At 36.3% G+C, this 17,053-nt stretch overlaps 1 protein-coding gene across 1 annotated transcript; it reads right to left on the bottom strand.

Annotated features, from left to right (window-relative positions):
• Positions 1-603: 603 nt before the first annotated feature.
• LOC112513547 (AUGMIN subunit 5-like) lies at positions 604-15,163 on the bottom strand. Its single transcript, XM_025119843.1, has 10 exons — positions 14,451-15,163; positions 11,998-12,519; positions 11,279-11,420; positions 10,039-10,215; positions 8,845-9,054; positions 7,911-8,096; positions 7,493-7,652; positions 5,105-5,300; positions 2,681-2,813; positions 604-1,297 (listed from the first exon to the last, which is right to left on the bottom strand). The coding sequence occupies exons 1-10, from the start codon at positions 14,996-14,998 to the stop codon at positions 1,169-1,171; spliced, it is 2,403 nt and encodes an 800-aa protein (XP_024975611.1). The 5' UTR covers positions 14,999-15,163; the 3' UTR covers positions 604-1,168.
• Positions 15,164-17,053: the final 1,890 nt, after the last annotated feature.

Here is a 17,053-nt window from a genome sequence, read left to right on the forward strand (position 1 = left end):
CAAAAAAATATATATATATATTTCAACTGTATCGTGTAACTTAGATACAATTTAATAACATTAAACTTTAATTATTAATTAAATTTATGGCATTAAATGTGGTCAAACAAAATATTTTTACAACAATCAAATAATATTTTATTTATTAGAGCATCTTCAATATATTCTTCAAAATAGGGAAGGAAATTCAAAATCTCTAAAACAAAAATACATTAAATTTCAACAGATTTTTCATTTTAGAGATTACAACATTGATTATCTTATTAAAATATTATATTTTCTAATAAAATATTAGATATAAATATTTATTTTTAATAGATTCTCATTGTAATCATTTTTGGGTATTTACCAAATTTGGAGATTTTTACACTCTTTCCTACTTTCTCCATTTTGAAAAATATATTGGAGCAAAAAACATGTTCAAAACCCCCAAAATCTCCACTCTCTATTTGGATAATCTGTTGGAGATGCTCTAAACGGTTAGTCAATGTAAGTTGTCCTTTAAGGCTCGGCCGGCTAGAAAAATACCACAATTGGTCAGTCTCGAGTCTCGACCAGTCTCATATCGGTTAAAGCCATTCCTTGACCGGATCAGTCCACTTTAACCGGTTAAGGATGCCCATCTCTACATGGATGCTTGCTAAAACGGATAACCATGAAATTATCATTCGACTGCAACATTAACAAAATCAAGGACGAAATAAAAACGATAACAAGATTTCGGTTTTCGAGTTCAATCAAGAACATATCACGCATTACAAGTTACAATTCACATGTGAATACAAACCCCAAACCTCTGTATTTGGTTACATTATAACAAAAGCAAACCGAACAAAATCCACTCACAACCCTTGGCTAGAAACAACGTTATGATACAATATCACTTGCATGGCAAACACCATCTATACAGAGCAACTAGATCGTAAAAGCAAACTAAACCAAACCATACGAGCCCAGTGTATCCCACCTAGAAGTGGGGTCCGGGGAGGGTAAGATGTACACAAACATGGCCTCTACCATAAACTGGCTTTCAAATATGTGTCTCCATGGAGAGAGATTTTTTCCCGGACTACATCCATGTGTAATTAATTAGCACCAAGAATAAGTCTCCAAGCGTATGCTTGAATTAAGATGAAGGTGGACGAAGGAACTTCAAGAACGTGCGTATTCATAGAAGTTCCTTATCGTAAAAAGCAAGGAGTTGTTTCACATGATTGTTCCACGCTGCGACGTTTTGCCCATCCACCGTTACCCAATCAACCACCGTTGAGGCGGGTTGTTCCCACCACTCCTCGAGCTGCATCAAAATGCCACCATTATTTACGCATATTAACCAAAATTGTTGGGTCATTACAAGAGTGAATAGATCAAATTGTGTCCATTTCGTGTGCAATACAAATTGCATAAAGAGATGATTGCAAGGGTGCGTTTGGTATGCAGCCAGGACGGACGGGCAAGACTGAGGTTGAGGTGAAAGAATTGTGAAAGGTTTAAGAGTTTTAAACTGACATGGGTAGTTTAGTAATTTGACAATCTTATCTCATTCGCCGGAGTGTTGTTCCATCTTATATAAAGGTTTGTTGTGAAAACTGTGAAGATACCTTTGTATCGTCTGAAAGTTACAACACAAATATAACGTAACCTTCCAATACACAATTGGCTTGAAGGTGACGACAAAGTTACAATCTTCACATAATATAAAGGTATCTTCACTTGGTCTCGTAAAAATGAATTTTTTTTACTTGATTCTGAATCTCAAATGCCATTTCTTTAACATCATCTTCGTATTGATTCTCACATCCATCTATGATGCCAAAGCTTTCCTGGAGTCATTACCCACATTCTTCATCTCTGCCATTACCATGATGATACCGTTTAGTGTCGGTTTCTTTGTTCTTTACCATTGACAATGTAAACCAGGTACCACTCCATGTGACTATATTAGTTGTCAACCGCTCGTTCTCTTTATCGTGCTATATATTCGTCATTTAGTGGCTATGTTTTTCACAACATGTCAGTCTAGATAAATCTTTAATCCCGATGCTCATGTGCTTTTCATCCGACTAAATATTGATCTGATCTGTTTGTGTGGGTGAACTCCTTGTCTATGTTTGGCTATATTGGCCTATTGGATCATTTGTTTTCTATGGTACAATATAGACATGCACAAACACAAGTCCACCCAAACAAACAGACTGACCTATATGTAGTCGGATGAAAAACACACAAGCATTGAGATTAAAGATGCATCTACACATATATGTTTTGGAATAGCCACTAAATGACGAATACGTAGCGTGATAAAGAGACGACCGGTACCCAGTTTACATTGTAAATGGTAAAAAACAAAGAAACCAGCACTAACGATATAATCACGGTAATGACAGAGATAAAGAATGTCGCTAGACTAGACAACAGCTTTTGTGGGCAACGACCCTAGGAAGGCTTCGGCGTCATAGACGAATGTAAGAATCAATACAAAGATGAGGACGGCAATTGAAGATAATGTTAAAGAAACGACATTTAAGATTCAGGATCATGTGGAAAATTTTCATCATCTGAATCCCCCCTCGACATTGCTTATAGTCGAAAGTCGATTAATATTTTATTCTTTCATTTAGCAAATCAAATTTCAGAGATGTAATAACGGATCTTATGGATGCCCGAAGATATAACTTACCAACCCGTTGACATATTTGCAATCATCGAGACTCTTCTGAGCGTTCACAACTCCATTCCTTAACTCAGGCAACCACTTCTCTGTGATGGTCTTTTCTTGTTCCGAAGCCAGATCTAAACAGTAACTTGTTGTCCTGCAAGGTACGACCACTTGGTGTCAATAGTGCGACATATAGAAAGATAGAAGGCCCACACATCTACTTTATCGAAGCATACAGAGAGAACTCTTCAGGGCCACTGGCGATTTTCCAAGTTGTTATCTTCAGGGCCATGTCGAGGTGCATGCAAGTCGGCTCGGACACCCACGGTTTACCAGTGGGTGTATAGGGTTGGGTTCCGGTGAGAATGGAGGTTATGATGAGAAGGGTAAGAAGGAATCTCCACCCTTGGATCAATCCTAATTGAAGATCAACACTAATGTGGTGCACCGAGATGCACCGGATCAATTCTTCATGATAAACACGATTCATGGGTGGGGGTGAGATTAAAAGTAATCAAGGGTTCAGATCCCTTCTTACGCTTCTCAACTTAACTCCTATTCTCACACGATCCTTCATCTATATATATGTGTATATATATATACATAGAGAGAGAGAGACAGACAGGTTCATACACAATAACCAAATAAGAAAATAGGAAAACGATCGAATCACATGTGATTTCACACGTGAATCACATGTGATTCACGTGTGAAATCACATCTGATTCATGCAACTTTGGCCGCGACTGGTTCACATATGCACCTTCAAATGAATTTTTTCAATCATTCATATATGAACCTTCCCTTTTTACCTTCTCTCACGATATTTAGCCTTTTTATTTGAACCTCCCACTATATATATACACCTTAAATCGTAGTGTGGGATAAAAAAAATCATGTGAAATAAAACATGATGCACTGATTCCCATGGTTTGTAACTTTTTTGTGGTTCTCATATGATTAGCCGGAGAGGGAGGTTCAAATGAGAGTGACAAAAATGTTGAGAAAGAATAGATCTCAACGGACCAGATAAAAAGTTAGTTGGACCATTTCCAATGAATGCACCAAATTTTGCATTATACCTATTTTTTGCACCAAATCCTCTCCTACTTTTTACACTATTCGAGTGTTGTGAATAGTAAAACTCATAACCAAAATTGGAGCCACACAAATTATACCAAAAAAACGGGCATTTTATTCTCTTAAGGCTGCGTTTGGTACATGGGACAGGACAAACAAGATGAGACAAAACCCATTGTCTCACATTTGGCGCAATATAGGACAGGACAAGAACTCACTGTCCCATGTTTGACGCGACATGGGACAAGATAAGAACTGGGACAGCATTGGACAGCGTGGGACAAAAAAACTTTTCCTTTTTCCATCAAAATAGGTGGAATAAGAAAGAAATCAGAACTAAAATATTAATAATTAACCCTCGTTTGATATATAACCTCAGTATGGTATTTGTTTTTGTGGTCACCACCGGTAGCCACCGTCGGCCACCTCCACCTCCTCTTCCACTTCAACAACCACCGACCACCACCGTCCATCGCCACTTCCATAACCATCATTGGCGACCGACCACAACCACGTTGGCCACCTCCACCTCTTCCTCTACAAGAACCTCCTCCACCACCATTACCACCGTTGGCTACCCGACCACCATTGCCCATTGCCACCATCACTAGTGTTGTCGGCCACCACCACCATAACCAACACCACTTCCAACTCCACCATAACCACCAACACCACCACTGCCTACTACCATCACCACTTTCGACCGCCACCGCTACCACTATTCACCACCTTCACGTCCTCCATAGCCACCATCGTCCACCAATCACCAATGCCTCTGCCTCTACAACCATTGTTGTTTCAACAATCTTTACCGTGCCTTCGCCAATTGATAAGGATCTTTCTAATCGAATAAAACATAATTTTTCCTTTCTACGAATTTGGTTTTTTCGAACTACCATCAAATATATCAAAATTATTATTGAAATTTGGTACTATTATATATGTATGTATGTATAATAAAATTGTGTAAAATGTGTATAAATTAAATTATATAATTATTTACTTTATTTCTATTAATTATAATTATTATATGATATATAAAATCATCAAATAACTTTTGGGGGCAACTTGTCTAGTTCTGTCATGTCCAGTCCTAATCGTACCAAACACCAGACAGACACTTGTTTTGTCCAATCCTATCCTCTTGTCCTATCCAGTCTTGTCCAGTACAATCATGTCTGCGTACCAAACACTACCTTAAATTTGACATCCATATTGATATACTGTCATTCTCATTTAAACATGCCACAATAAGAAGCGTGCACGTGTGTGTGTGTGTGTGTATATATATATATACATAAATAACTCCTATTCTTCATAGCGTGTCAAGTTATGAAATGACCATGTTGAGTGTCCACGATGTACCTTTCGTAATCTTGTTGAGTGTGATAAGCATGATTTAGTAATGCATGACCACTTTCAACAAGATCCCTTCTAATATGAACCAAATTGATAGCCTTTGCTAAGTCCTCCAATACACAAGCTTCGGAACCCCGCAATTTCAAACAAAATTCCATTGATTCAAGCACCGATGCTAAGCCGGCGTCCGAACCCTCCAAGCCTAAACAAACACCAAAAAAAGAATTAGATGGCGGGTGAAAAGATTGGTACAAATAATAGAAGAATACCAAACTAGACCATAAAAACTACTCCCTCCGTCCCAAAATGAGTGTCCACATTTCTATTTTAGTTTGTCCCAAAGGGGCCGTTCACCAAAAACTTACCCGGGTAAGCGCTAACCGGTAAAATTCAACACCATCACTTACTAGGTAAGATTTTAGTCCACCGAAACGGTATCGTACGCAACAATTTACCTGGTAAGCGCTAACCGTGGTAAGAGTCGCCGCCCTCACTTAACGGGTAAGACTCTCGTCCTTGCCTTCACTCTTACTGCGTAAGATTATTGGTCCTTGCCATATTCATACGGCAAGGTAATGTGACTTGGTAAGCGTTTAGCAGGGTAAGCGTTTGGTAAATGTCCCCCTAAGTGTCTACTTTCCAATTCTATCCTTAATTATGAGATGAATAAATTCATTACTCTCTTTTATTAAGGGTACAATTGTCATTCAGTTAATAAAAAGTTTAATAATTACACCCTATGTTGTTAAAGTGATCAAAATTTGAAATAGCGGTCAGGACATGATTTAATATAGCGGACTAGCGGTTATCACGATGGTAACGTGGTGGTATAACGGTCCACATATAGCGGTTAATGTAATAATTACAATTATATATAAATGTATGAGTAGATGCATAACATAATATATATTTTGAAGATGAACATAACATGTGAATGGAAGAGATGAGCAATCAATGTTGGAAGACAATGTTGTTGTGAAGAGAAGATGCAAAATATAGACTGGAATAGAAGAGATGAGAGAGGAACGGCGAGTTTACACACCAATATTGCAAATGAAAATCAACCCCCTAGCTCGTAATCCCTTAATCGACTTCTCTAAACCCTTTAAAAGGCCAACTTAAAGCCCAATTCCTAATTGCGGTTTTCACACTGCTATGCAAGTCAAAATTGCAGCCCAACTGCGGTGATTAGCGCCGCTATTAGAGGACCGCTATTTCCCCTAGGACCGCTAACCGCTATTTCACTACAATTAACAGCATAGATTACACATTCCTAAAACTGTATGCCTTTTTCATTGTAGACATTTATTTTGGGACGGAATTAGTATTAGGCTAAAAGAGGCATCAACCACCATTGATACACAAATGTGGAATGCATTTTGCAGAGGAACACCCAAGTAAACACCCAACTGTTACGTTCATGCCTCTATGCTCAAAGTCAGGGAGAAATAGAGATGGACAAGGCACGGGACTTCCAAGCCCATTTTGAGTGAAGAAAAAAAAGGACCAGGTCGGGCTTTGGGTTGAAAAAGGGTCCGATCAGGCTTTTCTAGGTCGGGCTTTTTCGGGCCAAACTTGCCTCAAATTTTCGGCAAGATCAAGCTTTTAGGCTTGGCCCAGATGGGGCTTCGGGATCACTAGGCCAAAGCTTTTTCAAGCTGGGCTTAGGGATTGAGATTTTTTGTGCATCTCTAAGGCTAAATGTATCAAAATGTAACAAAGTTTGGTCTAGTTCATGCTTAGTGTACCAAAGAATTTTTTTCTCAGTCGATAAAAACTTTCAAAAATTCCTATTTAATGTAACAAACTTTCAAATTTTCCTATTTTTGTACCCATTTAGTTTGGCTTACTTCCTATTTAGATTAACAAAGTTCATCCGGTTATCCTTCAAAATGGGTAAAAAAAAGGAAATTTTGGAAGTTTGTTACATTAAATAGGAACTTTTGAATTCTTTGTTACGCTAAATAGGAACCAAGGCAAACTTTGTTACGTTTTGATGCATTTTGTCCTCAAAGTAACATAGCTGGTAACCAATGGCTAACAAATTGACTCCTAAGATCCAATAATCTAATTCAAGAAACGGGATACGAATATTTTGAACTGCCATGGTACTTGAGCATAAATAAGATGGAAGTCGAACTACCATTCGAAATCACATGTGAAAAACAAATGTATTCCATATATCAAAGGGCCTTTGGCCTAGCAGTATCTGAGCCTTCAGCCTCCGGGAGGAGGGAGGTCAGGGGTTCAAACCTCACTAAAGGTGAGTAGGGTGTGTTTATTTGTTGCGTTTGCCATATATAAATATTATATAATTCAATAAAAAGTTGAGTTTTATAATTTAAATTTGTATAAATATTGCAAAATAAATTATGGAACCTGTATTCAACCCACCTGCAGGATACTGAAGGGCTGCAGAAACGCGGCATATTGAAGGAATTGCAGATGGATCTCTGGCACCGGCTCTTGCAGTCAAAAGGGCGGCATTCTTTTCTGCAGCAACGACTGCATCAAGTCCAGAAGAACCAGTAGAACCCATAGACTCCAAAAGTGCCTAGTGGAGAATAACGGTCATAAATTAAACCCAAATGACGTACATTTTCGATTTATGCATGTGAATTGATGGCTCAATCATATGCAAGTTCTTTGATATATGAAGCAAACAAGTAACATTATGTTTATCTTTAACTTGATATATAAAAAGGCAAAATGACCAAAATGCCCCTCAACTTAACAGATGGACTTGACTCCCATTAGGGGCAAAGACGGACGGTGTGAGCAAATAATATGGTCATATTACACATAGACAGACCTGTGGGGTTGATGGAAGCATGTAAAGGCTATTGTCGGGACTTCGATAGAAGGACGAAACTTCTTTATCAATAAGATCTTTTGCGCCGTTTGATATGTCAATAACAACTCTGCATGCCGGAATAATGGTACTTGATGCATACTCCCGAGCAGCTAAAGGTTGCTGACTCCAAAATGCCGCAGCATCCTACATTGTGAAATAGATGAGCAATTAAATTATACATCATAGGGTTAGGTCCGAATGAGAACCATAAATTTTTTGAGAACCTGAGAACCAACTATTAATGTTTTATTCATGATGAATGTCATGATAGATATTCATGATGAAAATTGTTCATAATGAAAATACATGTTATTCATGATAAAAATGCCTGATATTCATGATGAATATGCATGATATTTATAATGAATAATATTCAAGAATATTCAAAGTTATTCATCATGAAAAATACATTAAATAGTTGGTTCCCACATGAAATAGTCGGTTCCCAGTTCTCAAAATATTTATGGTTCTCATTTGAACTTTCCTCATACTCCCTTCATCCCAAAGTAAGTGTCCACATTTCTATTTTAGTTTGTCAAATAAGTATCCACTTTAAAAAAAAGTGCATACTTCCCCATACTACCCTTAATTATGAGACGATAAATTAATTACTCTATTATTAAAGGTAAAACTGCCATTTAGTTATTAAAAGTGTGATAATTACACTTCTCTAAAACTGTGTGCCTTTTTCATTGTGGACACTTATTTTGGGACGGAGGTAGTACATGATAGCTATTGTTTATGCTCTTATTGTACAATGATTGGACGTAAGCTAAAAACGGCCGATTGTTAACAAAGTAACTAACGAAAATGTTACATGTTGACACAATGGCATTCTCGTAAAAATATTGTTTGACATGGCTCAATGCAAGACATTATAACGACACCTTACCATGTTTGCTCTCAATAGAGCACTATAGATGGACTTAAGTTCCAATCTCCGAGCATCAAACTCTTCAATCTTCTTCCACTTTTTCTTTAAAGAATCTTCCGCTTCCTTCCTCTCTTCACACAACATGTTCAATCGTTGAACTTCGGAAATCAATGTCGTCAAGCTAGCCTTCAATCCCGCAGTTTCTCTTTCCTTCGCCCAAACCTCGAGCTGAATATAAGTAAAGAGAGTTGATGAAAGATTCTAACGGATATTTTCTTGAAGAATGGCCTAACTTCCTACCTAAAAGGCATGAAACTAGATCGATCTTTTAGATAGCTCACGGGATTTTGAATATTCAAACTATATTCTAGAGGTGTCTAAAATCATGTATATTTTGAGTCATGCGAGTATTACATGCATTTCATACAACTAGTTGTGTACCCGTGTGATGAAGTAGGATACAAGATTTTATTGTCAAACGAGAAAAAAGAAAATCCGAAATTTATGTTTAAACAAAATAGAAAATTACAAGTGGTGATTAAACATGACTTGCGGTTAAAAGAACCCAAAATAATAATATACCGATATGGGTGTGTCAAATTGTTTTTTTGGGGATAATTTGTTTAATTCAAATTTTGATCATAATTTAAACATTTTATATTAAAGAAAAGATGTAATTTATTATAGTTTTAAGACAATATTATGTTTTCCGTACCTGGGGTTTGTTGAAAATTGCTCTTTCTGGCCTTATACTTTTGAAACTATGATTTTCATCCCTATGGTTTACAATTCATTGTTGTTTTTGTCCTAATGAATTCAATTTATTATTTTCGGCCCTATGGTTTACAATTCATTGCTATTTTAGTCCCTCATACTTGAAAGGTAGGAGTTAGCTTCAGGGACGAAAATGGCAATGAATTGCAAACCATAGAGACAAAAACACAATTTTTAACAAACCATTGGGACAAAAAATGTAATTTACTCTAGTTTTAATAATGGAGTAATTTTTTAATAAAGATAATGATTGGAGAGTATTATCTTGTATTTAAAAGTATTTATCAATTGGTTATTAGTTAGTTTTATGGAGTTCAAAGAGCTTTAAGAACTTGTACGCAAGAGGTAATTTCAAGTACCCATGAATTTTACATGACATGCTGAATGCTTAAATGGTTGCTTTTAAGACTTCGAGCAAAATGATTTATAGATATTTACCTCCAACTGCCTAAGACTACTCATAGTCTGTGAGGTCCCTCCAACACCAAGAGAAGGTGAAGGGTCTATGTCAACACGTCCACATAAACGCTTTAAAAGCTTTTGGCACATGCTTCTCGCCTCCGCAGCTTTGTTGAGTTCATCTTCGGTAGCCACAAATTGCTGAACATGTGCTTTCTGTAAGAAAGAAGAAACATTATTGAGCACGTTCCGTTAACACGATGCAAAAAGTAAAATGCACTTCAACCAAAACTAACAAAAGTGACACGGAAACGGAAAACATCTGCCAAACAAGTTAGGGATGTTTGGTTGGTTTTCCATTAAGTCATTTATGGATAAAGCTGACTGTGTGGATTAATCTGTCTGTATAGATCGGGAGGATTTATGTTTGGTAAGGCATTTTCATAGATGGAAGGAGTGTGTCTTTTTAAATGGGAGGGGCTTGGAAAAACTTTGACATTCTGCATAAAGCTCCCCTTTAGAAGCTTACCAAATAAGCCACTTTTTATATTATTAAACAACTACCAAACAATCATGTATCACTGACCACATAAGTTGTGAGTCTCATCAAGCTATTAACAAACAGCCTCTAAAGGTGATTAAGTTGTTTGTATAAATTAAGATAAATTACGATTTAACCCTCAATGCCGCAATATCATTTTTTTAAAACAACATTTATAACTCAACAACATATGATCAAATGTAGTAAGGGGCTGTTTGGCTGGTTTTCCATTAAGTCCTGTATCGATAAAGTTGTCTGTGTGGATTAATTTATCTGTATAGATTGTGAAGGTTTTTGGTTGGGAGGTTTTTTCATGGATGGAAGAAGACTGTTCTTTAATTTTGGGGGGGGGGGGGTATGGAAAAAACTTGGCTTTCTGCATAAAGCTTCCCCCTAAAAGCTTACTAAATAAGCCACTTCCTATATCATTAAGCCACTGCCAAACAATCATGTATAGCTGGCAGAATAAGATGTTAGACCCATTAAGCTCATGAAGCTGCTAAGGCCCTAAGTGTGGATAAGATATTGATAAAACAACAATAAAATATTTGGCCTATAGGGAAAAAGATTTGCAAAAATGGAAGATTAAAAGGGAAAAGAGGGTATTTTTGGAAAAAAATTGGCCAAATGGATAAAGGCAACGTTAGTTGGCTTAATGAATTAAGCCATGGGGGAATATGCAAACTCAAGCCAAGATGAGACTACTCTATGAAGGCTATAAAGCAGAGAAGAAGATACCTGTCTTTCAAGAAGTTGATTTTGAGTTCCTTTTGAAGGCATATCCACCCCAATCTTACCATTACCATAAAGTTGAAACGGTAATGGCGAGTTTACATCGGGAGAAGAATCGTGCATTACTCTATTATTTTCGTACTTGTACCTGAATGAATATAAGAATCACCTTTGAGTTGGAATTATGGTCACAATCACGGACACCCCGTAGGCGGGGGGAGGGGGATAATAGGCATATATATGGACTCGAACATAACCATCAAATAGGTTCTAAGCGAAAATTACATATCGAACATTAACCATTAGATTACTCTCCAAAAGAGCCCTTGAGGAGAAAAGGGTCCAAGTCTAGCAGATGTGGGACTTCAAAACGCCTCCTCCCACGGAGGCTAGACGGGTACAAATGCCCCCAAAGTGTTGAGTCATTAGAGATGGTAAAACATGTTTTGATATCATATGAGATATCTGGAACCCCATCAGATTACTCTCCAAAAGAGCCCTTGAAAAAAGAGAGAGAGAGAGAGAGAAAATGTTCCAACATAGATTCGATGTGGACACTTATTTCAGGACGAACTTGAAATAGAAATATGGACACTTATTTGGGACAGGCAGAGTATATCAATATAGCACAATAATTAGAGCAAGTTAAAAGCGAGAAAAAGTAAAGAAAATATAAATTAAACAACCATAGGTAGAAATCCGAGCATACTACAAATAAGATATACCTCAACATATCTGCATCAGCTCTCACATCAATTTTCTCTATTTCTTTAGCAACTATAGATTTCAACCTCTGAGTGTAGGTCGTTATCGCCAGAAGCAACTGAGGAGGACTTCGAAGACAATTAAGAATCACACCTTTCACCTCATCGGGTATATCCCCATCAACATCAACACCTAATTTCGCAGCTTCGAGCTGAGGATTTGAATGGATACCACTTCCTTCGTATGCGGGAAAAGAGTTTTGAATCTTTTCGATCATTTGAGTTGCAAGAGATTCACACGCCTTGCGGATATTTCTTTCCCTGCTTGTTTCGATGAGAATTACATCATCTACTGCGGGTTTTGAGCCTTTTACGGTAGAATAAACGTCTCCTTTCTCACCATCAACAGAAGAATCGCCATCTGGTTTCTGAGCATTCTTAACTTGATTAACGTAGGAACGAAGACGCTTATGATATTCGGCAAATATCCGAGCTGCTTCATCACATTGTTGATCATAAGCATCCAACATCACCTGTTTGTGCCTGCACTAAATGGCAAAATGTTACGCCCGGCACCAATATTTATGCATTTATAGTTGAAATGAAAAGCTTCACCCTCTTTCTAATCATTTCGTCTCAAAATATGTGTCCGGTTTTAAAAGTAAGTGTCTACTTTCTAATTCTACCATTAATTATAAGATTGAGAAATTCATTACTCCTATTATTAGGGGTAAACTTGTCATCTAGTTAACTAAAAATGCAATAATTACACATTTATGGGTCTTAATGGAAATAACCGCTTTACCCTGTTGGGGTAGAGGTTAGGCCTACATACATCTCACCCTCCTTAGACCTACTTTCAAGTGGGATTTATTGTGTCAGTTTGGTTTGGTTTAATTACACATCTCTGTTTTTTCCATTGTGGACATTTATTTCGGGACAAATGGAGTATACGATTCTATGAGTAAGTATAAAGACAAGGAGTTGCATCTAAATGCTTCTTTTTGAATCACCCGTAGTGTAGATTATATTTGGTTGCTAAATTTGTGTTGCTTACTTTAAGTTTTAACTCGTTCTTCAAATTTTACCACCATCTTTCTTGTTTTCGGGTTCCTTTACGGTTGTTCTTATGTTCTTTTTCCGCAATTTTTTGAAGCAACCTTTTACCTTTTTAAGCATACTTCATAGAAGATAGTGTATTGATGGAAACAAACACTCTACTCTTTGGGGTAATGTCAAATCTGCATACATCTCACCCTTTTGACCCTGCCTCCAGGTGGGATATATTGAGTTTATGGGTTTTGTTTGTTTGGTTTGGTTACTCAGTACGTAAACTATGAATAGTCGTAGAAGATTTGATTTTTAACAAGAGAATCACTTGAAGATCAAGCTCTTTCAAAATCCATATATTACTCCATCCATTCCAAAATAAATGTCCACAAAGAAAATGGCACACGGTTTTAGGAATGTGTAATTATTACACTTTTTAATCAACTAAATGACACTTTTACCCTTAATAATAGAAAGAGAAATTTTCTCTATCTCATAACTAAGGGTATAATGGAAAGTAGACACCTACTTTTGAAAGTGGACACTTATTTTAGAACAAACTAAAATAGAAATGTAGACACTTTTTTTTGGGACTGGGGGAGTAATAATCTTGACAAAGGTACCATGTGAGAATATGTGAAAGCCCATTAGATCGCTATCCAAAAAAGCCATGATAATGGAAGTTCTGACATATATAGAGAAAAATAGTCCAAGTCTAATCGATGTAAGGGAGTGCTTGTTAGTTAGCAGCTTAATGGAACTCATGGCTTATTCGGTCAGCTATATATGACTATTTGGCAAGTGGCTTAATGGCATAGAAAGTGACTTATTCAGTAAACTTCTAGGGGAAGCTTTATGCAGAAAGCCAAGTTTTTCCAAATATGCCCTCCCAATTAAAAAACATGTTTCTTCCATCTATGAAAAAAAGAACTCTCAAACAAAAATCTTCCCGACCTAAACAAACAGATAAATCCACACATACAACTTTATTCATACATGACTTAGGACATGTTTGTTAGCAGCTTGATGAGCTTAACGGGACTAACAACATATTAGGTCAACTATACATGACTATTTGGTAGTGGCTTAATGATATAGAAAGTGACTTATTCAGTAAGCTTCTAGGGAGCTTAATATAGAAAACCAAGTTTTTCCAATACCGTCTCTCCAACTAAAAAACACGCTCCTTTAATCCATGAAAAAACCAGCCCAAACAAAAACCTTCCCAATCTATACAGATTAATCCACACTGACAGCTTCATCCATACATGACTTAATGGAAAACCAACTAAACAACTAAGACTCCACCATCGGACATAGATTGGGTTTTTCGCATACCACACCTGTCATTCGAAAAGAAGCAAAACAAATGCATAATTTAGAAAATACAAACATAACTCGATTGGGTTTTTCGCATACCACACCTGTAATTCGACCGTTCGTCTAGCATCCGTTTCCGTTCAGCCTCCTCACGCGCCACCTCCAACATCCGAGCCTTCAACTCCTTCCGCTGCCGTCTCACCATATGCCGCAACCGCTCCACCTCCTTCTCCGCCAATTCCCTCTCCTGCACCGCCGTCTCTCTACTATTACTCTCCCCTGAACCACCACCGGAACTTCCACCATCCCTCCCTACCACCTTCTCCTTCCTCCTCCCTCCTCCTCTACTCCGCCTTCCAACCTCCCCACTTTTTCCCGCCTCCACACCACCGCCATCATTCTCCTTTCCCCCGTGAACCAAAATGTTCCGCCGGATATTATCAACCGTTTTCTCCGATTTAACTCTTTTCAATAAGAAATTCCAGATAGGAATCATGTTCCCACGGCAAACCCTACGAATTGCATCAGAGGATGGCATTGATGCTTTACTTGAAGCAATGTAAGGACCCAATGGTCTATAACCCATTTCCTTCTGAAGCCAATCCAATATGGCATCTGGTTGAGCCACCGAGCTCGTTGACGAGCTCTGCATTGTTGACAGAAACCAAAAAATGGAAACAGAATTAGGGTTCTTGAAATACCAAATTGGTTAAACGGAGACTGAATTCAACACCTGGGTCGTAATGAAGTCAGTTTGGAAGTGAAAACTAAAACCCTAGGATTTGGTTTCGAAGTAGGGGATGGCGAGTAGATCTGGAGATTTTGGTGGGTTTGGCCGGCAGGCAAAATCTTGAACAAAAAACACTTCTTTTTCTTGTATCCAAGGATGAAGTGGAATGTACGACTTTCTTGAGGCATTAAAAATTTTCCCCAATTTTAATTTTGAATATGAAAAAATCCCTTAATTATTTTAATATAAATTTTTTATTTAATTTTTTTTTCCCTTTATCCATGTCCATATCCATACTATCTTATAAACCAAATTTATCAAAAGTCTTAAAAATAATTTTTAATACACAGTATTATATATTTATGCACAAAGTCTTAAAAATAACTTATAATGCATTAAGTACTACTACTTTATTAATTCAGTTTTTAAAATTTTCCTAATCTACGATTAAAATAACATATAGTACACGTTACCAATACATATTATTATTTTTTCTTTTCATGTTCCCAATATACTTTTGACACATTTCGCTCATGCATTCACCCTCTCATACCTCTATGTCTTCTCTCCATCCCTCAAGATAAGATTTAAACTGATATTCACCAGGAGTTATTAAAAGTTTCCTCATTCATCTCTTATTCAATTGCTTTAGAACTCTCGGTCTTGCTTTCGATTTCTTGATTCTTTGCTCTTGGTGTAAATCGAACACATTTGTGGAGTCGTTTAAATATGTTGGATTTTAAATATATTGAATTTTAAAATTGTCATACAATTTTTTTCATCGATAAACTGTAATTTGAACCATAACTCTTATTTATTCAAAATGTATTAATATGTAAATATCAAATGTAACTTATATTATCGTTAAATCTTCTCCGATAAAACCAGTGAAACTCTAAAATCGTTAAAATTTACGGCTCCCGCCGTATTGCGCGGGTACACAACTAGTCATTGCTTGATAAACATAAACTAAGTGGCAATCTAACTTATAAGTTAATGTATTTTGTAAGTACATATTTGAATGAACATAAGCTAGCTTATTGAAAAAACTAGTTGGTGGGGTTAAAGGTATTTGAATTACCCAACCTAATATTTGAGGTTTAAAAAATCTTAATTTGACTCAACTCAAACCAAAGTGCAATCCAATCCAACCTAAACTATAGGGGTTGGTTGGGTTGATACTTTAGTATATCAAAATATTAATCTAATCTTAAATATATATGTTGTTTTTCTCTAGTCCACTCATAATTTTTATTTCATCATCAATTATTCGGTACAACTTATTCATACTTCTTAAATCTTAAGTATATTACATTCAATTCATTTTCTCAATATATATATATATATATACATATATATATATATACATACATAGAGGAGTGATCATATGAAAACCGCCTTCATTTGTGTAAACCATGCAAACCACCTTCATCTGTCGATTTCATTGTTTAATCTTATAAATTTTTTTCATGAAATTGTTTAATCTTGTAAAATTGTTTCATATAATACTTTTTTTGATGAAGTTGTTTCATATATGATTGTGAAATTGTTTCATATAATACTTAATGAAACTATTTCATGTATTTCTCTAACATTAATGAAACTGTTTCATGTATTTCTCTAAAATTAAAATAATGAAGATGATAATATCTATAATTAACATCTTCCACAATAAAAATGATTAATCAACCTCTCATAATTACAAAAAAATGAACAAAATGAAAAATTATGATTGGTTGAATACGGTTTGCACGGTTTGTACAAATTGAGTGGTTTGCATTTGATCGCTCCCCTACATACATATATATACATATATATACATACATATATATATATATATACATATATATATAGGGGCCTATTCAAGAGAGAACTGAGTTGTTTGTGGTAACTGTGAGAACCAATATTAACCACAAATCAATAGATAAATTAGGAAATTTATAAATTTGGTAATTTTAAATTAAAATCTTAATGGAA

This window comes from Cynara cardunculus (genome assembly GCF_001531365.2).
Source record: "Cynara cardunculus var. scolymus isolate 2C chromosome LG 5, CcrdV1, whole genome shotgun sequence".
Taxonomy (NCBI): Eukaryota; Viridiplantae; Streptophyta; class Magnoliopsida; order Asterales; family Asteraceae; genus Cynara; species Cynara cardunculus.